This window comes from Hemitrygon akajei, unplaced genomic scaffold (genome assembly GCF_048418815.1).
Source record: "Hemitrygon akajei unplaced genomic scaffold, sHemAka1.3 Scf000050, whole genome shotgun sequence".
Taxonomy (NCBI): domain Eukaryota; kingdom Metazoa; phylum Chordata; class Chondrichthyes; order Myliobatiformes; family Dasyatidae; genus Hemitrygon; species Hemitrygon akajei.
The window spans coordinates 5,717,592-5,744,555 of record NW_027331936.1 but is presented as its reverse complement, the minus strand read 5'-3'; the positions used below and the strand labels follow the sequence as shown (position 1 = coordinate 5,744,555).

The 26,964-nt window shown below is 45.3% G+C and overlaps 1 protein-coding gene across 1 annotated transcript in view; it reads right to left on the bottom strand.

The window, feature by feature from the left end:
• LOC140721100 (uncharacterized) overlaps nt 1-26,581 on the bottom strand; it is a 141,172-nt gene extending 114,591 nt beyond the window's left edge. The window contains 3 exon segments of the mRNA XM_073035965.1: nt 7,328-8,451; nt 18,735-18,832; nt 25,363-26,581. Of these exon segments, the coding sequence (XP_072892066.1) occupies nt 7,328-8,451; nt 18,735-18,832; nt 25,363-26,581 (2,441 nt within the window).
• Between the last annotated feature and the right edge of the window lie 383 nt (nt 26,582-26,964).

Here is a 26,964-nt window from a genome sequence, read left to right as displayed (position 1 = left end):
CTGTAGGGAACCCATACCATCCCGGGGGACGAGTCCGCTTGGCTCCTGGAGTGGCAGGGAGGGGTCTACATGAGCCACCTCAGCTCCAGCTCTAGCGGGGGTGGCGATCCTGTTGGCCTCGACCTTCCAGCCGGAAATGGTAAAAGCTCAGGATGTCGAGCCTGGCCGCCTGCTCCATCTGGCTGTGCGCCTGGATGGTGTACCTCTGCATTTCATCAACGTGTATGCCCTGAGGGGCGGGGTGATGCGGATGCGCCTATTCCTTATTCCGTCAGCTGTCCACTCTACTGAGCTCCATGGATCCTGGGGGTGGGGACATCAAATGTACCTTCGAGGTGGGGAACCTCTGCAGTCTCCAGCGCGACACAGCGTCGGCAAAGAAGCGAAAGGAGTTAGTCGGCCCCTTTGACTTGGTGGACGGCTGGCGGGATCTACATCCTGACTCTGGAGCCTGCTCGAGAAGGTCTAGAGGGTGGAGATTCCCGAATAGACCGCCTCTGTGTCTCTCAAGCGTACAGCTCCCCCGCGATGGCAACCTGCATGCGGCAAATGTCGTCCTGGAACCATCACCTTGTGTGGATGGAATTTGCTCCTCTGCCCTCTGAGGTGGGGCCGGCTGGTTGAGTAGTGGCATCAGCTCCAGACTCCGGAGCGAAGGGGCCTGATTTCGAATCCAGACGGATCCTTTGCACGCTTAACTCGACCTCGTAAAAATAAAACTGCAGAATGCTATAGAAACGAAAAGATCAGCGCATAAAGCTTGTCATGACGGCGCCCGATGACTCCACTAGGAATTAAGGGTATTCTTCTTCTCCGGATCCGGCACGGGCGCTGTAAGAACCAGCTGCTGGAGGACAGCCGGATCCGCGTCTCGTTCCGAGCGTTCTAGGTCGCCTGGAGGGAAAGACGGGTAACTGTTTTTATGTCGGGAGTACACTAGTAGGTCGACAAAGAGGCGGGGCTCTGAGATAGAGCGGTTTGAGCGAGCTTTGCTGGACCTAGTGTATCGGAGAGGGTCGTGACTGTCACGTGACCGCACTGCCCACTACCCAGTCGGAAGCCACGTCACCTGCTAATCAAGGTTTGACCCCTCCTCGGCCATCAATACACTGTTACGAACCCGCAGGTTTCGTTCACTGTGGACTGTCACTTTAACAGAGCGCTTCAGTGAGGCAGGACTATGATGTTGTTCACTGACCGACTCGCAGCTTGTTTACCTTCAAAACAAGGACACAGACAGTCACAGTCAGAAGAAGAAGAGAGAGAGAGAAAGAGAGAGAGAGAGAGAGAGAGAGAGAGAGAGAGAGAGAGAGAGAGAGAGAGAGAGAGAGAGAGAGAGAGAGAGAGAGAAAGAGAGAGAGAGAGAGAGAAACCTGGAAAAGGTAGCAGTTCCAGCTTGTCGAAGCTAGGAATTTGGAACTCTGCTACACCCACAAGGGTGGGGTGATCATCGATCCGGTGCACATCGGATGTGTGGCTGTCACTCCGTATAATCCAAAGGAGTGGATCTGGGAATGTCCTGTGGGGCGACTCGAAGTTACCCCTTGCCTGGGTGTGTGATGTGGTAACCCGTTGAAGACGGCATCCCTGTGACAGATCACTCTGGTGGTCATTCGTGTGTGGATTTGGAACGGCTCGACGGAGGATCTTCCACCACTGATATTTATTAATTACCACCGTGGAACCCGTGGAATTCGGCGTAATTGCCTTCTCTCTACGTTTCATCCTGGATTACAATATCTCTCTCCCATCATTTACTCCGTGGATGAACTGAACTTCCATGCTTTCCCATCTCAAGACTCTAAGCCTTGTTCCGCCGAGCTCAATAGTTTGGGAGTTACATTTACACACACCTACACATAACACTGTTAACTTTTGTTTATCTTGGTTAAGTTGTTATATTATCAGTAGATACTAATAAAGATAGTGGTTTTAACATCCGGGCACTCCAGTGACCACTGCCGATGGTGCCGCTAAGCTGGGGACTCCCTGGACTTTGAACGGGACCCGCTGGGTTTGCGGCCACCGCGCCTACCCGTGTCTCCCCGCGAGCTGGTCCGGCTGTTGCTTTATGTGCCATATGTGCTGCCCTTCATCCACCCCCTGAACGATCTGGGGGAGCACCAGACACACAGCGGCCACCGGGACAAGTGGGCCATCACAGAGGTGGAGAGGTTCTGGATGATAGCCTCTCCCAGATACGGCACGGCCCAATTGCCCCGTGAGGTGATCCAGATGACCAGTGTGCTCGGGACGCTGGCCAACGAGACGGCAGTGACACTGCAACACACCGAAGATGCCCTCACCCGACGGCGGCAGAGCTGGCGGCCGCCAGGATGGCCACCCTGCAAAATCGACAAGCCCCGGATTACCTACTGGCGGCTGATGGTGGTACCTGTGCAATCATTGGTAAGGGGTACTGCACGTTTACCCCGGACGTGTGGATCAACATCACCCACTTGGCTGCTCACATTCGGGACTCGGTGGCTAAAATTCAAACATCGAGGGACCAGCTTCTCCGGCACGACACCTCATGGGGAAACTGGTGGCCGTTTGGGTCCCTGGGCAACTGTCACCCACTGGTCGATTGCACTCATTCTCGGTATCATCGCTGTGTGTATATTATGCTGTGCTTGCCAAACTATTCAGAGCACGTCTGCCTTTTTTCAGGCCTGTACAGTCACATACAGCGTTAACCTTAGAAATAGTTGAGTGTAAAACTTCCATTAAGATATATCACTTTCCTTCTCACTGTGTTACATGTAATGTTTGGCGAGTGGCGTGGATCCGAGTTATGGATTTTATTGGACGGGGTCGTGACTGTCACGTGACACCACTGCTCACTTCCTGGTCGGAAGCCACGACACCTGTCAATCAAGGTTTGACCCCTCCTCGCCGATCAATGCACACCCCAACATTGGCCCCTTTAATTAGCCTTGTACTTGGCCTCGAGCAATTGGCCTTTGTAATCGGCTTAACTCTGCTGGTACCGAGCCATTAGCCCCCCTGGGAATTACCGGGGCGGGACCCTCCAGCCCTGCTGCACTATAAAGGGTGCCACGTGTGCTGGACCCTTTCCCTTTGCCATCTCCGAGGGACCACCCTGCTTCACTCCAGGCTGAGAACCGTGGAATGACGCTGGAAAACTTGTTGGTGAGCTGTGCATTGAGTAGGGTTGGGAGCGTCGATTAGTGTCCCGAATAGCACAAAGCCGAGCCTGCACTCGGTCAAGGTGTGGCGCATATCGCATTGGTTGTGTGGGTGTGTGCGTGTGTACTTTCTTCACAGGCGATTTTCCCACGTTCGATAGTAATTGTCCGTGTGTGTTTTATTGCCGATCCGATTTTCCCCCGACTGCTGTAAATTGTGTGCATGTTGCTTCAGTTGCCATTTTCCCACGTTTGCCTTCTGTAAATAAAATACTTTTCTACCAAGACTGTGTGTCCAAAGTCCTTGCCTTTGAGATCTACCGAATCTGTTTCCCCACTTACAACAATTGCTCAGCCAATTTAAATTTTCTACATTCATGCGATATGGGTGTTTAATCAGTTTGGCTTGACCAATATCTACGTCATATACTGCGACCGTGGTTTCCTTGGGAACATCGAGAAATAAATCTTTAAACTTCAGAATTAATTCCTTCAGCTGTTGTTGTTGCTTTGGCTGCAGATGAGCCAACCCGTTATCAATGTTTTCTAGAACAACCGAGTTCATTAGCCTAACTGGGACCACGTTTGGCTTGTGAAAAGTCTCAGACGAGTCAATTATTTCATTCTCAGGGTTACCAGATTCATATGTTTTGACAACACTCACAGACGGTGCCTGCTTGTCAAAATACGGCTTTATCATATTTATCTGTACAACCTGTGTTAGTTTACATCAGTCGGGTGTTTCAATACTATAATTCACATAATTAATTTGAGAGACTATTTCATACGGTCTGTTGAATTTCGCCTGAAATGGATTCGTCAACATTGGAAATAAGACAAGCACCTTATCCCCCACCTGGTATTTTCTTTTGCAAGCCCGCTTATCAAACCAACACTTCATTTTGTTTAGAGAAATCTTTAAGTTTGTCTCGCTAGACTACAGGCTTGGTGTAGTTTATTTTTGAACTTCAAAACATAGTCTATCAAGTTAACATGTACATCCTCATCAATCCACTGTTCCATTAACAAGGGCAAAGGTCAACTCACTCTGTGACCAAATACAAGTTCAAATGGAGTAAAGCCCAGTGATTTTGTACCGACTCTCTTACTGCGAACAAAAGTAAATATATTCCTTCATCCCAGTCTTTTCCATTTTCAACATTTTAATGTCATAATCATTGTTTTGAGGGTAGAATGAATTTTTTCTAAAGCCCGTTGTGATTCCGGTTGGTATGCAGACGATGTAATTTGTTTAGCTCCCAGTTCTTAAACTACCTGCTGGAATAATCCAGATGTAAAATTACTTCCGTGTTCAGACTGGATTTCTTTAGGCAAACCAGAAAAGGAAAAAAACTTGGCAAGAGCTTCGCCACAGTTTTAGCTTTAATATTTCTGAGAAGTATTGCCTCTGGGAATCTGGATGTAGTACACATTATAGTTAGCAAATACTGATGGCCAGCTTTAGTCTTTGGCAATGGGTCAACACAATCCACCATAAATTTTGAAAAGGGTTCACCGAATGCAGGTATAGACCACAGTGGGGCACTGGGGTGACCTGATTAGGTTTACCCACAACTTGACAAGTGTGACAGGTTCTGCAAAAGCTCACAACATCTTTCCTCAGATTAGGCCAGTAGAACTATTTCATAATCCTGTTTACAGTTTTATTCACTCCAAAATGGCCACCTGAGGGCAGAAAGTTAAACTTTCAGCCCTATAAACTTTATGAACTACAACTTGGTGAACAATTGCCCATTCCTCACTCACTGGTATAGCAGGTGGCCTCCACTTCCGCATTAACACACCATCCTTGAGATAATACCCTAGTGGCACTTTCTTAATCTCATCATCTGAGAGAGCTGTTTCTTTTAAAGCTTCAATCTCGGGGTCTCGGTTCTGTTCTGCTATAAACTCGTCTGCGTCGGCAGACTTTTTAGCCATACTTCACGTTACTGCGCAGGAAGGATAAATGTTAAAATCCATCTGTGGGTTGTCAGTGGTTGGCATAGTTGTTAACTGCACTGCAGGAACAACTTTACCATCTGCCAGGTCATTCCCTAACAACAAACTAACATCTTCCCCCAAATACGTCTTTATGTCATCAGGGATGCACCTTTTCAATTCTTCAATTAAAACCAATTATTTCAAGCTGTTAAAATCATCAGTCACATTTTTACATGTGCACCAGTGGTCAAAACACACAAACTTCTCAGAAGCAAATTCCTTATAAGTCTGGTTCACAGATTTCCTCAGATTTCTAAACTTTTGCCTGTATGATTCTGGTGCAAATTCGTAAGCTTTGAGCACAGCCTGTTTCACTATGTCATAATCAGCTGCTTCATCAAGTTTCAAAGCAGAATAGGCTTGCTGAGCCTTCCCCTTAAATTACACTTTGTAAGAGAATAGGCCAACCCTCTTCTGGCCACTTTAAACTCTGAGCAACCTTCTCAAAATGCTGAAAGTATTTATCAACCTCTGCGTCATCAAATGGAGGGACCAATTTAACTACCCAACTGGCCTCAAATTTATCACCAGAGACTAACGCTAGACTCTTTTGCTGCAACCTCTATCTTTTCCAACTCGAACAGCTTCTGTCTTTCTGTTTCCTCCCTCTAATTTTCTGCCTCTTCTCTGTTTTTCTGCTTCTCGAGCCTCAAACTGCCTCTCCCTTTCTGCAGCCTCCAGCTTTAATTTTTCTCACTTGTACTGCTCAAGCTCACTAGGTTTACTTTCAGGAAACACCTCCAACTCCTCCACTTTAAACACACCATCAAATTCATAATGTTCAGCTATTAGGCTCTGCAACTGTGCCCTCCTCATTGTCAATTTCACCTTAGCAAGTTTTAACCTTCTAGCAAAGCTCAACAACTCAATCCTTCTGGCGTCCTCTAATGCCTCAGAGGTTGGTTATTCCAGACATCTATCAGCATCCATTGTTGCTGATTTTCCACACACAAATCAATCAAAAGGGATGAAATTGATAATTAATCAATATGCCCCAAAATCTGTTCATATCCAGGACACAGGCCCCAATTTTGTTACGAATCACAACGTTTTACAAACGAACCAGCAGCAATAGACTATACCTGGAGTCTGTTTTTGATGTTAAAACTATCTTTATTAGAACCTACTAGTAATTTAGTAACTTAAGTAAGATAAAAGTTAACAGTGTTATCTGTATGTATGTGTGTAAATAAAACTCCCAAACTATTGAGCTCGGGGGAAACAAGACTTGGAGTATTGAGATGGCAAAGTATGAAAGTTCAGTTCAATCACGGAATAGGTGATGAGAGAGATATTTATAATCCAGGGTAAATGTTGAGAGAAGGCAATTATGTCGGATTCCACAGGTTCCATGGTGGTAAAACGAGAGAACAGTCACTGTAGATTTTATTTGTTGTCTTTCCAAACCCACATACGATTTATCACCGAAAGTGACTTGTCACAAGGGGATTCGTCTTCAAAAGAATTACCACACCACATCCAGGCAAGGGTTAACAAATCAGTGGTCTTCGCAGGATACCCAAAATCAGATCCATTCCTATGGATCAAACGATGTGACAACCGCACATTCGATGTACGGTGAATCGATAAATAATCCACCCTTGTGGGCATAGGAAAGTTCCAAACAGTGACCCTTGGCCACTAGTTCACTTGTTTCAATCCTTCCATTTTGCCTCCTTCATCTCCGTCTGTCTCTGAGTGTCTGTGTCCTTGGTTAAAACTATACAAGCTGTGAGCGATGTAAACAAGCTGCAAGTCAGACTGATTCACCTTCTTAATCTCTCTCTCTTAAAATGACAGTCCATAGCAAATGAAACTTAGGGAATCATAACTATGGCCACTCCCCATTGTGAACTGACTGGTGAGCCAGTAGTTGGGGCGACTGAGTGAATCCCTTCCCACAGACTGAGCAGGTGAATGGCTTCTCCCCATTGTGAACTCGCTGATGACTCTGTAGGTGGGATAACCGAGTGAATCTCTTCCCACATTCTGAGCAGGTGAACGGCTTCTCCCCAGTGTGAACTCGCTGATGATTCTGTAGGTTGAATGACCGAGTGAATCTCTTCCCACAGACTGAGCAGGTGAATGGCTTCTCCCCAGTGTGAACTTGCTGATGTTTCTGTTGGGTGGATGAATCAGTGAATCCCTTCCCACAGACTGAGCAGGTGAACGGCTTCTCCCCAGTGTGAATTCTTTGATGAATCTGCAGGTGGGCTGACTGAGTGAATCCCTTCCCACATTCTGAGCAGGTGAAGGGCCTCTCCCCAGTGTGAACTCGCTGATGATTCTGTAGGTTGGTTGATTGACTGAATCTCTTCCCACAGACTGAGCAGGTGAACGGCTTCTCCCCAGTGTGAACTCGCTGATGTCTCTGTAGGTTGGATAAGTGAGTGAAGCTCTTCCCACAGGCTGAGCAAGTGAACGGCCTCTCCCCAGTATGAACTCGCTGGTGACTCTGTAGGTGGGATGACTGAGTAAATCCCTTCCCACAGACTGAGCAGGTGAATGGCTCTTCCCCAGTGTGAACTCGCTGATGTACCTGCAGGGTGGATGAATGAGTGAATCTCTTCCCACATTCTGAGCAGGTGAACGGCCTCTCCCCAGTGTGAACTCGCTGGTGTCTCTGTAGTTGGGACGACTCAGTGAATCTCTTCCCACATTCTGAGCAGCTGAATGGCTTCTCCCCAGTGTGAACTCGCTGGTGTTTCTGTAGGCTGGTTGAATCAGCGAAACTCCTCCCACATTCTGAGCAGGTGAATGGCTTCTCCCCAGTGTGAACTCGCTGATGTCTCTGCAAGTGGGCTGACTGAGTGAATCCCTTCCCACATTCTGAGCAGGTGAACAGCTTCTCCCCAGTGTGAACTCGCTGATGTCTCTGCAAGTGGGATGACACAGTGAATCCCTTCCCACATTCTGAGCAGGTGAATGGCTTCTTCCCAGTGTGAACTCGCTGATGACTCTGTAGGTGGGATGACACAGTGAATCCCTTCCCACATTCTGAACAGGTGAACGGCTTCTCCCCAGTGTGAACTCGCTGATGACTCTTTAGGTGGGATGACACAGTGAATCTCTTCCCACATTCTGAGCAAGTGAACGGCTGCTCCCTGGTGTGAATTCGCTGGTGAGCCATTAGGTCAGATGACTGAGTGAATCCTTTCCCAGTAATACAGCAGCTGACCAGCCTCTGTCCAGTGTGGTGTGAACTGACTGGTGTGTCCCAGGAGGGAAAACTGAGTGAATCCTTTCTCACACACAGAACAGGTGAATGGCCTTGCCTAGCGTGAACTTGCTGATGTACCTTCAGTTGAGATGACCGAGTGAATCACTCCCCACAGTCTGAGCAGGAAGGATGGTCGATTGAATCCCTTGCTCCACTTCTTGAATATCTAGACAGAGACAATAAAACTGGCGTGTCGTGTTTAAGCTTCCTGGAGACAAATTCCTTCTCGGTTTTAACCTGTAAAAGGATTTACAAAAACCATCAATGGGTTTAGGGCATTTCAGATGAGATTACATGATTTGCCAAGGTTTGATCTGGTATCACACCATTACAGTGAGGTTCAACCCAAGCTGGACAGAGATATATTATCTCCTGACTGGGCAGAGTGCTGGTATGTGGAATGACCATCAATTCTCTGATGCTCTTCCTGTCTCCATACGAATGGGACATTTCTGCCATCTCCAATTTGTACCCTCGCTCAGTTTGTCTCTCTCTAATGGTATTATTCCCTGTTCCTGCTGAGCTGCATGGGTGCCTGGCCCCACAGTAACTGAAACAGTATCACATAAATTGTTTTTCTTGACGTGCAACTGGGATGTTCTTTTATGTATTATTAACTTAAAGTGCCACAGTTTTAATGCCAGATAAAAAAATTCCTGCTGAGATGAATTGTTGGTCCACACGTCTGATAAAAGGACTTAGAGAGAATGTTTGTATTATTTCAGGTTCTTGTCACAGTCATAGAAAATTAAAACACTGAAACAGGCCCTTTAGGCCATCTAGTTTATGCCGAACTACTTAAATTGCCCACTCCCATACCCTTACCATCCAGGTACCTACACGAACCTCTTAAATGTTGAAATCGAGCTTGCATGTGCCACTTGTGCTGGCTGCTCATTCCACACACAGATGACTGTCTGTGTGAAGAAGTTTCCCCTCCTGTTCCCCTTAACGTTTCACCTTTCACCCTTAACCCATGGCCTCTGGTTGTAGTTCCATCCCATCTCAGTGGAGAAAGCCAGCTTGCATTTACACTATCTATGCCGCTCTATCAAAATCAAATCTCCCATCAATCTTCTACATTCCAACAAATAAAGTCCTGATCTGTTCAATCTTTCATTAAAACCCAAGTCCTCCAGACCTGGGAACATCCTTCTGAATTTTCTCTGAACTCTCTGAACCTCCTTTACATCTTTCCTGTAGGCAGGTGACCAAAACTGCACACAATACTCCAAATTAGGCCTCACCAATGTCTTCTGCAAGTGAACATAAAATCCATCTATTGTCAGTACTTTGGTTCATGAAGGCCAATGGGCTAAAATCTTTTTTTCTATCACTATCTAACTGTAATACCACTTTCAGTGAATTAAGGGCTTGTATTCCCAGGACCCTTTCTTCTACAACACTCCTCCGTGCCCGATCAGTCACTGTGAAAGACCTCCCTTGGTAGGTCAGACCAAAGTGCAACACCTCACACGTGTCTCCATTAAATTCCATTTTCCATTTCTCAAACCATTTTCCCAGCTGGTGTAGATCGCACTGCAAGCCATGATAATCTTCCTCACTGTCCACTACACCACCAGTCTTGGTGTCATCCACAAATTTGAAGATCCTGTTAACCGCACTATCATCCAGATTACTGATATAGATGACAAACAACAACTGATCCAGCGCTGATCCCTGTGCAACCACTAGTCAGAGGCCTCCAGTCAGAGAGGCAACCACCTGCTACCACACTCTGGCTTCTCCCAAAGACAGTGTCTCATCCGATTTACTATCTCATCTTGAACGCTGAGTGACTGAACCTTCTTGACCAACCTCCCATATGAGACTTTGTCAAGTGCCTTGCTAAAGTCCATGTAGACAACATCCACTGCCTTGCCTTCATCCACTTCCCTGATAACTTCCTCAAGAGACTCTGTGAGACTGGTTAGACATGACCTACCATGCACAAAGCCATGCTGTCTATACTTAATCAGTCCACATCTATCCAAATACTTATATATCCGGTTCCTGCACATAATAACGTTCCAAGGACTTTCCTACTACTGATGTCAAGGTCAGCAATGTACAATTTCTCAGTTTATTTTTTACAGCCTTTCTTGAACAGCAGAACAACATCGGCTGTCCTCCAATCCTCCAGTACATCACCTGTCACTTACGATTATTTAAATATCTATGCTTGTGCCCTGACAATTTCTGCACTTGTCCTCCGCAGGATCCTGGGGAACAACTTATCAGGCCCTGGGGATTGATCCACACTAACTTGCCGAAAGACAGCGAACACCACCACCTCTGTAATCTGTACAGGGTCCATGAAGTTGATGCTGCTTTACCTCACTTCTACAGACTCTGTGTCCATCTCCTGAGTCAACATGGATGCAAAAAAAATCTCCCACATCTATTTTGTCTCCTCATATGGATTACCATTCTGATCTTGCAGAGGATTATTTTTTTTCCATTGCAATCTTTTCGCTCTTAACATATCTGCAGAATCGCTGAGGATTCTCATTCACCTTGTCTGCTGGGGCAAATTCATGCCTTCTTTTATTTCATTCATAAGTGTTCACTTGAATTTCCTGTATTTCATAAGTACCCCATTTGTTCCTATCTGCCTGTACCTGGTATGCACCTCCTTTTTATTGATCTGGGAGAGGAAAGCCAAAGGGGTGATAGAGCTCAATGCGGGGAGGTTGGAGTGGTTGGGGGTGGGGGAGGTTAAACTAAAGTTGTAGGGGGGAATGGGAGCCTGAATAACAGAACAGAGAGTGGAGAGGTTGTGGAGACAGATGTTGTTCAGTCCTCAGACAAAGTCAGGAATGAAAAAGTTGAGCATGGTGCAGTGAATATGCTGAGCCCTGTATATTTCAATACAAGGAGCAGCATAGGAAAGGCGGATGTGTTCAGGGTATGGATCAACACATGGAATTATGACACTAGGATCTGGCAACTGTGGACTGGGACAGGCTGCTTTATGGCAAAGGTGTGCTTGTTAAATGGGAGGCCTTCAAAGCAAAATTTTGAAAGTACAAAGTGTGTATCTCCTTGTCAGAATAAAAGGTAAAGATTTATTTATTTTATTATGTGTTCTCTTGCATTTCTTATACTCCATAAGAACCTGCCTGTCTATCCCTGTTATGCAACTCCATTTTGTGCTTCACCAGGGTCTCAATATCTCTTGGAAAAAAAAGGTTCCCTACAGTTTCTAAGAAATGCAAGAGGACACATAAGACATAAATCAGGATGGCTAAAAGAAGGCATGAAGTTGCTGTCACAGAAAAGGTGAAGGATAATCCTCAGGGATTCTAGTGATAGATTAAGAGCAAAAGGATTGCAAGGCACAAAGTTGGTCCTCTGGAAGACCGGAATGGCAATCCACGTGTGGAAACAAAGCAGATGGGAGAGATCTTAAATATTTTTTCATCTCTATCTACTCTGGAGATGGACAAAGGGTCTATGGGAGTGTAGAAAAGCGGCATTAAAATCGTGGACCCTGTACAGTTTAAAGAAGAGAAGTTACTTTGCTGTTCAACATTGAACACCACACATAGAAATCTACAGCCTATTCCTGGCCATTCAGCCTACAATGTTGTACCAACCATGTAGCTTACCCTAGAAACTGTCCAGATTTCCAATAGTGCATAGCCCTCTATTTTTCTAAGCTCCACGTACCTATCTAACAGGCTGTTAAAAGACCCTATTATATCTGCCTCGACCACCGCAACTGGCAGTGGATTTCATGCACGCACCACTCTCTGTATAAAAAAAACTTACCTCTGACAACCCTTTGGTATCTATTTCCAAGCATCTTAAATCTATGTCCCTTCATGTTAACCATTTCAGCCCTGTGGAAAAAAGCTCTGGCTATCCACACATTCAATACCACTCATCATCTTATACGCCTAAAAAAGGCTTTAAATATAAGCACAGAAATTATACATTGCTTTGAGGATTTGTTAGAAGTATAGAAAATCATGAGGGTATAGATAGGGTAAATGCAAGAAACTTTTTCCACTGAGGTTGGGTGGGATGACAACCAGAGGTCATGGGTAAGTGGGGAAGGTGAAAATTTAATGGGAACATTTGGAAAAGCTCTTTACTGAAATGGTCGTGAGAGTCTGAAATGAGATGCCAGCACTGGTGCTGAATATGAGCTTGGTTTCACAATTCAGAGAAGTTTGATAGGTACCTGAATGGTAGAGGTATGAAGGGCGATGGTCCCAGTGCAGGTAGTTGCATTAGACAGCTTAAATGTTTTTTTCAGCATTGACTGCATGGGCCAAATAGTCCATTTCTGTACTGAACTTCTCCATGTTTCTATGACAGAGAAGCTGTCCAAACTTGCTAGGAAGGAAAAGGTAGGAGTGACAATGGAGCAGCAATGGCTGGAGTTTCTGGAGCTGGGAGCTGAGTGATCGATACATCCCAAATGAGTAGAAGCATTAGAAAGGCAGGAGGACACAACTGTGGTTAAAATGAGAAGCCAAAGCCAACATAAAAGCCAAAGAGAGGGCAAACAAAAGAGCAAAAACTATTCAGAAACTTTTAGAAACCAACAGAAGACAACAAAAAAAAAGTCAGATGAGCTCAGTGAGTGCAATTATGATTAGTCATCCTTAATGGGTCTTGGTAGCACCCAACAGTCTGAGACATGTCGAGGAACAAAATATCCGGGACCTCAATATCTCTTGAAACCCAAGGTTCACTGTACCAGTTACCTTTCAGCTTTTATTTTGGCAGGCACATACAAACTCTACACCCTCAAAATTTCACTTCTGAAGGCCTCCCACTTACAGGTACTCCTTGCCAGGAAACAGCCTGTCTCAAACCACACTTGTCATAATCTTTCTGATACTATCAAAATTGACCTCTCTCCAATTTAGGCTCTCAACCCGTGGTCCAGACCTCTCTTTTTCCATATTTACTTTGAATCTCATGGCATTATAATCAGGAATTTCTGTCACCACCCTGGATCATTTCCCAAAAGCTCATTGCACACTTCTACTCCGGAAGTTTTATGTACTGATTAAGGCACATTTGACAAACTCTACCCATTTAGTCCTTCTACAGTATAGGAGGCCCAGTCAGTATATGGAAAGTTAAAATCACTTACGACATCAGCATTTGTTAATTGGCATGGTCTGCGATCTCTCTACAAATTGTTCCTCTAAATCCCTCAGACTGTTGGGTGCAACAAAGTCCCAATAATGGCTACAATATCATAATTCCCTGTCCTGAGCTCATCTGGCTTTCCTTCGATGCTTCTGGCATTGTGATATACACAGCTCAGCACATTCATCGCAACATGCTCAACCATTTGATTGCTGACTCTGTCTGCGGTCTGAACAACATCTGACTGGTGTCAAGAAAACAAACTCTCCCTCGTTGTCACACAAAAACAAATGAGCTGATTGTGGACGACAGGAGGAATGGAGACAGGATAACCCATATTGACATCAATGGATCTGCGGTTAAGAAGGTGAACAGCTTTAAGTTCCTCGGCATAAACGTCACCAAACATCTCACATGGTCTGTAGTACCGGCTGTGTTGTGAAAAGAGCATAGCAGCACCTCTTTCACCTCAGATGTCTCTTTAACCTAAGGACTTTCTAGAGGAACACAATGAGAGCATCCTGACTGGCTGCATCACTGCCTGGTATGGGAAGTGTCCTTCCCTAATTGCAGGAAACGGCAGAGAGTGGTGCAGACAGCCCAGCGCATCTGTAGATGTGAAATCCTCACACTATTCAGGACATTTACACAGACAGGTGTGTAAAAAGAGCCCAAAGGATATTAGGGAACCAATTCACCACAACCACAAACTGTTCCTGCTGCTACCATCCAGGAAACGGTACCACAGCAAAAGGACCAACAGCTCCTGGGACATCATCTTCCACCAGGCCATCAGACTGATTAATTCATGCAGATACAATGCATTTCTATGTTATATTGACTGTCCTATGACAAACTATCTATTATAAATTACACATTGCACATTTAGAAGGAGATGTAATGTAAAGTTTTCTACCCCTCATGTTTATGAAGTATTTATGTAATAAAGTCAATTCAATTCCATTCACCCTCTTCACTATCTGTTCTGTCATTGTGGCTCTCATTCCCTCTACAACTTATTTTAACCATATCACCCCCACCACCACGCTACATCTAGCAAGCCTAAGATATTGGTCGCCTTTTGTTCTGTCCGGCTAACTAACGAATCCCTATCACCCCTTTGATTTTCCTCTGCCAGGTAATTCCCCCGACAACGCTTTCTAAAGTGGGTCTACCTGTTGTTGTGGGGGATGGCCACAAGATATTCAATGATGGCCATTTAACCTCATTCCCCTTCCTGACTCTCACCCAGTTTCCTGTGCCCTGCACCTTGGGTGTAACTCACCTCACTTCATGTCACATCCATCACCCCCTCCAACTGCCGGATGATCCGGAATTCATCTACTTCAAGTTCCAACACCTTAAGTGCCGGGTTACAAGCTGCAGCTGGATGCACATCTTCTAGGTGAGGGTATTGGGGACACTGGAGGTCTCCCCTCCTTCCCTCCAATTCTCCTCTAATTTGTAATAACCAGTGTGCACATACATCTTGTACTGTGAATTTTGTAGCCAGTGACAACATGTGCACAGTGAATTTTATACAGAGAGGTATTCATCTTAACAGCTAGCAAATCACTGTCGATAGGAACTTTGATCTCCTCTGGCTTCAATCCAGTTCACCTGCACTCTCACACACCTATGTAGCAGGCCTGTAACCAGTAATGAAGGATTTTCTCACCAAGCTTTTGCATATTGTCCATATGTGGTTTGCTTGCCAAATTATGTTTAAAAAGTCAGATTTCCAAATATCACTCCACTTCTTCCCACTTGCAAATTCTCCAGCAACTTTTGCATCACTACAATGCACACAGGTATCACCAGTTTCAGTATTCTACATAAATATTTCCCCTGAAGTCTCCCCCAAGTGACTGACAGTGATGGTAATGGCAATGAATATGAAGGGATGGGCAGTGGTCTGTCTCATGGAGTCTGGCACATTTGTGATGTGAAGCTACTTGTCGCCCAGGACAAAAGTGTTTGATATTATTATGTACCCAGAGAGAATGGGACAAAACATATTCTCACCGGTAGAAAAGTCCAGAACAAGAACACACACAAAATGCTGGAGGAACTCAGCAGGCCAGGCAGCATCTATGGAAACGTGTACTAAAGCTGAGTTCATCCAGCAATTTGTGTTGCTTGGATTTCCAGCATATGCAGATTTTCTCTTGTTAGTGATTGGAGGAAGAACAAAGGTGATTTTCTCAACTGGTGATGTAAAAGATATTGTTCCCTTTCTCCAGTTCCAAATCCTTGCGTTTAGATAGCTGGAGCTCAGCTCTGTCTGAGAGATCCATCGGTTCCCATTCCCTCATCAGCCGGAAGCTCCCCAGGGCCCGTGGGGCTGAGAGAGAGGGGAGAGAGCAGGACTGTCCCGGGATTGCGGGTCACGGTGCCCGATTTCACAGGAATTGTCCCTCAGTCGCTGTTTAAGATAAAAACATAGAGAATCGCTCTTACCTGCACCCGGTATTTGCAAGGCCTTCTGTGTACTGTGCGCATGTGTAATACTTGGGGACGTCATCAACCCTGACGCTTACGCATTTGTTCGGTGCTTCAGCGCAAGCGAAATTTTAAATGCACGGCCTTATGGGTAATCACACTGCCATTAAAGATTTCTGCAGGCACTGGTTCAATATACATACCTCATTTTTTTCGTGTGTGTATAGAAAAATCTGCAGGTGTTTTTAACGCAGAAAGCGGCTCCCATAAACAATATACTCAATATCAACGTGTATCCAATGCCAAAGTAAAATGCAGATATAAAACACAGGAGATTCTGCAGCTGCTGAAAATACAGAGACGCACACACACACACACACACACAAAACGCTGGAGGAACTCTGCAGTTCAGGTAGCAACTAAGCAGCGGAGTACCCAGGCTAGGCATGCTAAAGGGGCTCGGTCTAAAAGTTGTTTATTTATTCCTCTCCACAATTGTTGCCTGATCTTTTGGTTACCACCAGTATCTTTTTTTTTGGGTCAACCAGTTTCCAAATTTTCTGATCTTCCTTTTGTAGCCATATCCTGCTGGTCTGTTTCCTCTTCCTCTTCCTCCTCGTAAACTCTGAACCATTCTCTCTCTGGAGCCCCAAAGCCCTGACTCAGGCTGGCAACACTTTGGTTTCTGATTCTGCAACACCGAAGTTTCACTCGCTAGTCTGCTGTCAGAATTTAGAGGTTGCATTGTGTTGCTGAGATCGCAGATTCGTTTACTGTGAGTGACGTTTTAAGTGCCTGAGTGAGGCGGGGCTGTGACGTCACACACGCGCTGCAGCAGAGACAGAGGGGGGAGAGGGAGAGGGGGAGGGGAGAGGAGGGAGAGGAGAGGAGAGAGAGAGAGAGAGAGAGAGAGAGAGAGAGAGAGAGAGAGAGAGAGAGAGAGAGAGAGGAGAGAGAGAGAGAGAGAGAGAGAGAGAGGAGAGAGAGGAGAGAGAGAGAGAGAGGAGAGAGAGAGAGCCGAGAGAGAGAGAGAGGAGAGAGAGAGAGAGAGAGAGAGAGAGAGAGAGAGAGAGAGAGAGACTTCAGCTTGTCACTGCTATGCCCAAAAGATTGGGTTGATCATCGGCACGCAGTGCACAACAGTTGTGTGACTGTCACTTCGTATAATCCATATGTGTGGATTTGTTGCAGTATCCTGTGGTGTCACTTTTGTTAGCCCTTACGTGCTGCCGGATCTGTTGATTTCCACCAGTGTTTTGCAGAAATTAACCACATTTTTTTCGGTCAACCAGTTTCCAAATGTTTCTGATCTTTGTTTTGTGGCCACATCCTGATGGTTTGATTCCTCCTCCTCGTAAACTCTAGACCCCATCTCTCTTTGCAGCCCCAAAGCCTGACTCAGTCTGGCAACTCTTTGGTTTCTGACTCTGCACCATCGAAGATTCACTCGCTAGTCTGCTGTCAGACTTTAGAGGTGCATTGTGTTACGAGACCGCAGATTCGTTTACTGTGAGTGTCGCTTTAAGTGCCTGAGGGAGGCGAGATAGTGACGTCAGACACAAGCGACTGCAGCCTGCTTCAGACTTGAGAGAGAGAGAGAGAGAGAGAGTGAGGGAGAGCGGGAAAGAGAGGGAGAGAGAGAGTGAGAGACTTCAGCTTGTCACTGCTATGCTCAGAAGATTGGGTTGATCATCGGCACGCAGTGCACAACGGATGTGTGACTGTCACTTCGTATCATCCATATGTGTGGATTTGCTGGAGTGTCCTGTGGTATCACTTTTGTTGGCCCTTACCTGGAATCGGGGTGTTCTGTGGTAACCACTTGAAGTCGATATTCCTGTCACTGTCACCTGGTGATATTTCTAAGTGGATTTCGGAACTAATCGACGGATAAGATCTTCGGCGACTGTTATTTCGTTTACCCAGCGAGGAATGTGTGTGGAATTCTTCGTAATTGCCTTCTCTCTACATGTTGGTGTGGATTTACAAATCTCTCCTCTCACTCAATTATTCCGTGGATTACTGAACTTTTCTACTTTACCATCTTAAGACTTTAAGCATTGTTTCCCAAGCTTGATAGTTTGGGAGCTATATATACGCACAACACAGTTAACTTCTGTTTATTTCGTTTGATCTTTTATAGTTGGAGCAGATACTAATGAAGATAGTGGTTTAACATCAAAACCAGACTCCGTTAGTGATCTGTTGCTGCTGGTACGTAACAATTACAACAGCCCAGCTGTCTGAGGCACAGTCCTTTATAATTGGTGAAAATGACACAAAACGTTGAAAAGAGCAGGGAAGAAGGAGTTTAACTAACTTCGTCCAGAGCCCTGAAGAACGTCACAACCACAGTGAGCTCGTCGTCTTATTCAGCCCGGAGAAAATCATGCAGGAAATTCATGCAGGTGTATACGATGATGAACTGCAGAATCTGACAGTAACAGTCCCTCATAAACCTGCAGCTGCCTTCAGTCACCGTGATGGTGAAACATTTAACACGGAGCTGATTTGAACTTCCTCCCTGATGTGAAGTTGCTGGTGTTGCAGCAGCTGGGATGATTGAGTAAAACTCTTTGCTCACTCCGGACAGAAATGTGGCCTCTATTTATTGTGAACTCACTGGAGCATCACAAGGTGGGTTAACCGAATGAGTCTCTTCGCACACACGGAGCAGGTGAACGGCCGCTTCCCAGTGCGAAGCCGTTGGTGTATCTGCGATGGCCGACTGAATCCCTTCCAAAATGAGAGCCAGTGAATGACGTCACCGTACTATGACGTCATGGCGATGTATACAATCAGATCACGGACATGGGCACGTGCTCGCGCTCTCCTTGTCGCGAGTGGGGCGCTGTCTTCTCCAGCATCTCCGCCTCCACATTCAAGGTTCGCCGGCATTCAAGCGCTGGTGAACTGACAGATACAGCGGAACTAACGTGCTGTTGTGTTTGTGATTCCCATACACAAATCCTTTGACTTTTCTACACTGCTGAATTTTACAAAACACTTCAGTGGGTAAAGGACAATATGTCAGCTGAGATAATTTTAATCTCCATGGTGCCTTCTGATAAAAACACAGTCACAACTCAAAAACATTTGGGGGGACAAGACTTCATCTTCTAAGTGGCCACAGTTCCGGAATCAGGCACAATATCAAACTCTCCGCTTCCCTCTCTGTATCAAAATGGATCATTTCACCCCTTAATCAGTCTGTGACTTGGCTCAGTTTGTCTGTCTCCTTCGCATTCTGAGCATGCGCCACACGCCTACTGAGATCACATTTTATTTACGCGGCTGCGACTAGAGACTTGCCGATTATTATGCCCCTCCTGGCATTTGACGGTGTTAAACTCAGCGTCAGCAATGGTATTGACCCTCAGGAGTAGTTGATTAGGCTTTTTCGTTGATGATCGATAAACTGCCGGTAGTGTGTGGCTGGATGAGTGGGTCGTTTTCAGACTGGAAGGAGGTAGCGTTTGGTGTACCCCAGAGATCAGTCCCTGACCACAGTTGTTCACAGTTTAATGTCCTGGCGGAGGCAGCAAGATGTGAGATGGCCCAGTCTGCTGGTGACGCAGAAAGAGTGGAGTTGGGGGAGGGGAGGCTATTCACATGCAATTTCGTAGCTTTGCAATCAGTACATAGTGCACTGTGGGGCTGCAGTGTCGGGTTCCAATCTGCTAATTAAATTTGTTGACTACACTACATTGATCGGCCGAATCCCAAATAATAACGAGGCAGCGTATAGAGAAGTCATCACACCGACACAGTTGTGTCAAGAAAACAACCTCTCTCTCATTTTGACGAAAACAAAGGAGCTGGTTGTGGATTATAGGAGGAATGGAGACAGGGAGCAAATTCAACATTTCCAAGTCTGTTATTGATACAAACTGTACATTTTAATATTGATCATGACACAATGTATTTTAAATATTGTTAATGACATAAAACATATTTTTATAGATTGTTACTGACAGAGCATCGTATAATTTGTGTTCCGTGTGTTATCTGGATGTACTTGCCTGTGATGCTGCCACAAGTCAGTGTTTCTCTGTACCTGTACCTTCCCGTACTTGTGCATTTGGCAATAAATTGAACAGGACCTGAGAAATCTCACTGAGATTTGATTAGTGATGATCATCTTGGCAGCTCGGTAGGTCGAATGTATGAGACAGTACACTGTTAAATGCCAAACCCTGAACAGTGTCGATGATCAGAGGGATCTTAGACTCCCAGTTCATCGCTCCCTTAAAGAGACTGCACAGATTGATCGGGTGGTTAAGAAGGCAAATGGCGTGGTTGTCTTTATTAGTTGAAGCATTGAGTTCAAAAGTCGGGAAGTTGTGTTGCAGCTGTTCCGAGTCTGCGGTCGTACTGTGACTGTTTCTTTAAGAGCGCCGGCGTGAGGAGGTGGGACTATGACGTCAGTCACAGGCTGACAGCGCTGACTGTGGATTAACCATAAGAGAGAGAGCGATCTGCAGTCAGGCAGTCGGCCAGTCTAAAGAGCGAGACAGACTGGAAAAGCTGATCGCTTCAGTTAGTCACAGCTGAGGCTTGGAACTCTCCTATGCCCACAAGAGTGGGTTGATCATCGGGACACGGAACCACAACAAATGTGTGTGGCTGTCACTTCGTATAATCCATAGGAGTGGACTTTGGAATATCTTGTGTTAACCCTTGCCTGGGTATGTTGTGTGGTAACCCCTGGGAGACGGTATTCCTGTGACAGGTCATTTTCGCTGAGAACTCGTATGTGGACGGATTCAACGTCGTCGGCGGTTATTTTGAAGTAACGGCCCTTTCTCTACGTTTCACCCTGGATCACAAATATCTCTCTCGATTCATTTATTCCGTGGATTACTGAACTTTCTTGCTTTACCATCTCAAGACTCTGAGCTTTTTTCCCTCAGGCTCAATAGTCTGGGAATTATATTTACAGATATATACACATAACACTGTTAACTTTCCATTTTTTTTAAAGTTACTACATCATAAGTAGATTCTAATAAAGAGAGTGGTTTTAACATCAAAATCAGACTCCACTGTGAACTATTTTGCTGCTGTTTCGTTTCTAAAACGCTACAGTTCGTAACACAGTTTTATAAAACTAGTTAGACCACATCTGAAGTGTTTCATGCAGTTCTGGTCGCCCCCATTCTCGGAAGGATTTCGGGGCTTTGGAGAGGGCGCAGAAGAGGTTTACCAGGATACTGACTGGATTAGAGGGCATGAGTTATAACGAGAGGCTGGACAAAGTTGTGTTGTTTTCTCCAGAGCGGCGCAGGCTGGTTTGAGACTGGATGGATGTTTATTAGATTACGAGATGATTAGACAGAGTGGACAGACGATATATTTTTCCTGGGGGTTGAAATGTCTAATACATTTGAGGTGAGAGGAGATGTGAGCGCAAGTTTGCTTATTTCCACAGTGTAGTGGGTAGCTGGACATATGTCTGGGGGTGGGAGACCAATCCGGTCACGTGATCCCATTTCCTGTTCAAGTTTTTCTGCAGATCTGCGGGTCACTGCTCTACGTGTCCGTGTAGCTTCATCTTTCCCCGTTCAGACAAGGCAGTGAGATCCGGATCTGTCACGTCCTCTCGTTGTGGTGGCCAATATGTTTTTTTTCTGCAATATTTTCAGCATGTTTCATTCCACTGTTTTTATCTGCTGATGTGCAGCCAATGTTTATGGGTGTCTGACCCATTGATGTGAGAATTTAGCCTTTTCTATTTCTCTGAGCTTCTCATAAATGTGTGCAGTTCAGTTAAGCTTCACTCCACTACTTCCAAAGCAACAACCCAGTCAGTCAAATAGTCGACACAATTAAAATAGTTTATTACATTTTTAAAAAATATTTTTGCATTATTTATATAATTTAACTACTTAAAATGTATATTCTTATTTTAAGTTACAATGGTTAAAATCTATGGTTATCAATTAGGTTCTACTGCTGCCGCAGAGACAACGAATTTCATGGCATATGCCGGTGCTATTAAACCTGATACAGATATTGATATGGGAGACCCACCACCGGTCACCTGATCCCAGTTACCGCAGATCGTAATGTGAGATTGAAGCATTTTCCATTTATTTGTATTCCACAGAAATGACAACAGTTAAGTTTCCTTCTGAGGTTCCAGAGCAGAAGCTCAAACTGTCTAATATTTCCACACAATACAAATGGGGAATTTGTTTATTCTCATCATGTACTGAGCTACCGTGAAAATCTTGCCTGACGTACCATCCACACAGATCGATACATTATGACAGTACATTGAGCTGATATACAACAAAATAATCACTGTAACAAAGCATTATGGCTGCCGAGAAAGTACAGTGCAGATAGACACATGGTGCAGGGTCACATCGAGTTACATTGTGAGGTCGAATCCATTTTATCATTCATTTGGCTTATAACTGCAGACAGGAAGCCATCCTTCAGCCTGGTTGTACACCAGGTACAACTTTAAGGCTTTTGTATCTCTCTGCCAAAGTGGGAGCAGGTTTGCAGCATGAATGTCCAGGTTATGAGGTTCTTTGTGTACATGCCCTGCTTTTCCGAGGGAGGGGAAGTGTAGGAAGAGTCCATGGAGCGGAGGCTTGTTTCTCTGATGTTATCTGTTCTCCATAGTTCTCTGCAGTTCCTTGCACTCATGGGCAGAGCAGTAGCCATACGAAGGCGTGAGGTATCGACAAGAAGCTCAGAGACCTCGGCCTTCACCCTGCTTTGTGTAGCTGGATCCTGGACTTCCTGTCAGATCGCCGGCAGGTGAAGAGTGGGCTCCATCTCCTCTCTCTCTCTGACCCTCAGGGACACATAACCCACAGGGTTGTCTCTTTGTCCCCCTCCATTACTCTCTGTGCACCCATGACACTGTGTTGCCACCCACAGCTCCAATCTGCTTATGAAATTTGCTGACAACACTACATTGATTGGCCTAATCTCAAATAATAACTTTCAATTGATCAAATGCCTCCTGACAAGGCTCGGTCCAAACAAACTTTTCACCCTTCTTCAGGAGATTGTTCAGAGGAAGAGCGATAGCAGCAAAGTTCTTACACAACTTACGGTAACATCCATCCATTCCCAGAAACCCTCTAAGAGCCTTCTTAGCTGACAGAATAGGAACTTGAGAAATTGCCTGGACTTTTGCCCGAACAGGAGCCAACTTGCTTTGACCAACAACATAGCCAAGACAGGTCACAGTGGCATGGCCAAATTGACTCTTAGCTAACTGTAAAGTTGTCCTGAGAAAGTCTCTCAAACGGCTTCTCTACTGCAGAGATATGCTTTTCCCAAGTGTCACTCCCTGTGACTAAGTCATCAGTACAGACATCTGTGTGTTCTAACCCTCGAATTACAGAATCAATCATTCTCTGGAATGATCCTGAACCAGTTTTCCTTCCAAAAGACAAAACATTGTATTCATACAACCCAGATGGTGTCACAAATGCAGAAATTTCTCTACCTCTGTCCGTCAATGGAACACACCAATACCCTTTCAATAGATCAATCTTTGTAAGAAATTAGCTTTTCCAGCCTTATCGATGCAATCATCCACCCTAGGGATAGGATCGGATTCGGTTTTTGTTACTGCATTTACCTTCCTATAATCAGTGCAAAATCTAACACTACCATCAGGTTAAGGCACAATAACGCAGGGTGAGCTCCAATCTGATGCTGCAGGACTAATAATACCATTTTCAGCATCTATTCCATTCCTTGCTCAGCCAATTTACACTTTTCGACGTTCATGCAATATGGGTGTTGTTTAATCGGTTTGGCTTGACCGATATCTACATCATGTACTACGACCGTGGTTTGCATGGGAACATCGGGAAATAAACCTTTAAACTTCAGAATTAATTCCTTCAGCTGTTGTTGTTGCTTTGGCTGCAGATGAGTTTTTCTGCCTCCTCTCTGATTTTCAGCCTCTATAGCCTCAAACTGCCTCTGCCTTTCCGCAGCCTCCATCTTTAATTTTTCTCACTCGTACTGGAGCTCAAGCTCACTAGGTTTACTTGCAGGAAACACCTCCAACTCCTCCACTTTAAACACACCCTCAGATATATAATGTTCAGCTGTTATCCTCTGCATCTGTGCCCTCCTCATTGTCAATTTCAACATAGCTAGTTTTAACCTTCTAGCAAGACTCAACAACTCAATCCGTCTGGCATCCTCTAATGCCTCAGAGGTTGCCACTTCCAAACAATAATCAGCATCCGCTGCTGATTTTCCACACACAAATCAATCAAAAGGGACTTCCCCAATGAAATCGATAATTAATGACTACACCCCCATAGCTGTTCATATCCCGGATGCAGACCCCAATTTTGTTACGAATCGTAAAACTTTAGAAACGAATCAGCACCAATAGACTACACCTGGAACAACACACACAAAATGCTGGTGGAACACAGCAGGCCAGGCAGCATCTATAAGGAGAAGCACTGTCGACATTTCAGGCCGAGACCCTTCGTTAGGACTGCCTGAGTCTGCCTGACGAAGGGTCTTGGCCTGAAACGTTGACAGTGCTTCTCCTTATAGATGCTGCCTGGCCTGCTGTGTTCCACCAGCATTTTGTGTGTGTTTGAATTTCCAGCATCTGCAGATTTCCTCGTGGAGTCTACGCCAGGAGTCTGTTTTTGATGTTAAAACTATCTTTATTAGAATCTACTTATAATATAGTAACTTAAGCAAGATAAACAAAAGTTAACAGTGTTATGTGTATATATGTGTGTAAATACAAATCCAAAACTATTGAGCTCGGGGGAAACAAGGTCCGGAGTCTTGAGATGGTAAATTATGAAAGTTCAGTTCAACCACAGAATAGGTGATGAGAGAGATATTTGTAATCCAGGGTAAATGTCAAGGGAAGGCAATTATGTCGAATTCCACATGTTCCATGGTGGTAAAATAAGAGAACAGTCACTGTAGATTTTATCTGTCATCCTTCCAAATCCACATACTAATTACCACCCAAAGTGACTTGTCACAAGGTGTATCGTCTTCAAATGAATTACCACACCACACACAGGCAAGGGTTAACACATCAGTGGTCTTCATAGGATACCCCAAATCAGATCCACTCCTATCGATTAAACGAGGTGACAACCACACATTCGATGTACGCTGAATCGATAATTAACCCACACTTGTGGGCATAGGAAAATTCCAAACAGTGACCCTTGGCACCTATTTCCCTTGTTTCGATCCTTCCATTTTTCCTCATTCATCTCCGTCTGACTCTGAGTGTCTGTGTCCTCAGTTAAAACTAAACAAGCTGCAAGTCAAACTGATTCACCTTCTTAATCTCTCTCTCTCTCTTAAAATGACAGTCCACAGCAAACAAAACCTAGGGATTCATAACAACTGACTGGTGTGCCAGTAGTTGGGATGACTGAGTGAATCCTTTCCCACATTCTCAGCAGGTAAATAGTTCCTCTCCAGTGTGAACTAGCTGATGTCTCTGTACGCTGGAAGACCAAGTGAATCTCTTCCAAAATTCTGAGCAGGGGAATGGCCTCTCCCCAGTGTGAACTCGCTGGTGTTCCAGAAGGTGGGATGACAGAGTGAACCGTTTCCCACATTCTGTGCAATTGAATGGCTTCTCACCAGTGTGAACATGCTCATGTTTCAGTAGGGTGGAAGATTGAGTGAATCTCTTCCCACATTCTGAGCAGGTGAATAGCTTCTCCCCAGTGCGAACTCGCTGATGTCTCTGTAGGTCAGATGACTGAGTAAATCCCTTCCCACATTCTGAACAGGTGAACGGCTTCTCCCCATTGTGAACTCGCTGATGTCTCTGTAGTTGGGCTGACTGAGTAAATCCCTTCCCACATTCTGAACAGGTGAATGGCTTCTCCCCAGTGTGAACTCGCTGATGACTCTGTAGGTTGGATGGATCAGTGAATCTCTTCCCACAGACTGAGCAGGTGAATGGCTTCTCCCCAGTGTTAACTCGCTGATGACTCAGTAGTTGGGATGACTCAGTGAATCTCTTCCCACATTCTGAACAGGTGAATGGCTTCTCCCCAGTGTGAGCTCGCTGGTGTCTCTGTAGGGTGGATGAATGAGTGAATCTCTTCCCACAGACGGAGCAGTTGAACGGCCTCTCCCCAGTGTGAACTCGCTGATGACTCTGTAGTTGGGATGACTGAGTAAATCTCTTCCCACATTCTGAACAGGTGAATGGCTTCTCCCCAGTGTGAAATTGCTGATGACTCTGTAGGGTGGATGAATCAGTAAATCCTTTCCCACATTCTGAGCAGGTGAACGGCTTCTCTCCAGTGTGAACTCGCTGATGTCTCAGTAGGCTGGATAACTCACTGAATCCTTTCCCACATTCTGAGCAGGTGAACGGCTTCTCCCCAGTGTGAACTCGCTGATGTACCTGTAGGTTGGATGACTGAGTGAATCCCTTCCCACAAACTGAGCAGGTGAACGGCCTCTGCCCAGTGTGAACTCGCTGATGTCTCTGTAGGGTAGATGACAGAGTGAATCCCTTCCCACAGACTGAACAGGTGAATGGCTTCTCCCCAGTGTGAACTTGCTGATGTCTCCGTAGGTTGGATGGATCAGTGAATCCCTTCCCACAGACTGAACAGGTGTATGGCTTCTCCCCAGTGTGAACTCGCTGGTGAGCCATTAGGTCAAATGACTGAGTGAATCCTTTCTCAGAAATTCAACAGATCACCTGCCTCTGCCCGGTGTGAACTGACTGGTGTGTCCACAGGTGGGAAGACCAAATTAATCCTTTCTCACACACAGAACAGATGAATGGCCTTGCCCAGTGTGAACTTGCTGATGTACCTTCAATTGTGATAACCGAGTGAATCCATTCCCACTGTCTGAGCAGGTGAACAGCCTTTCTCCTTTGTAAAATGACAGGCTTGCTATTTGGTTAAATGACCGAGTGAATCCCTCCCCACAGTCTGAGCAGGAAGGGTGGTCGATTGAATCCCTTGCTCCACTTCTTAAATATCTAGACAGAGACAACAAAACTGTTGTGCCGTGTTTGAGATTCCTGGA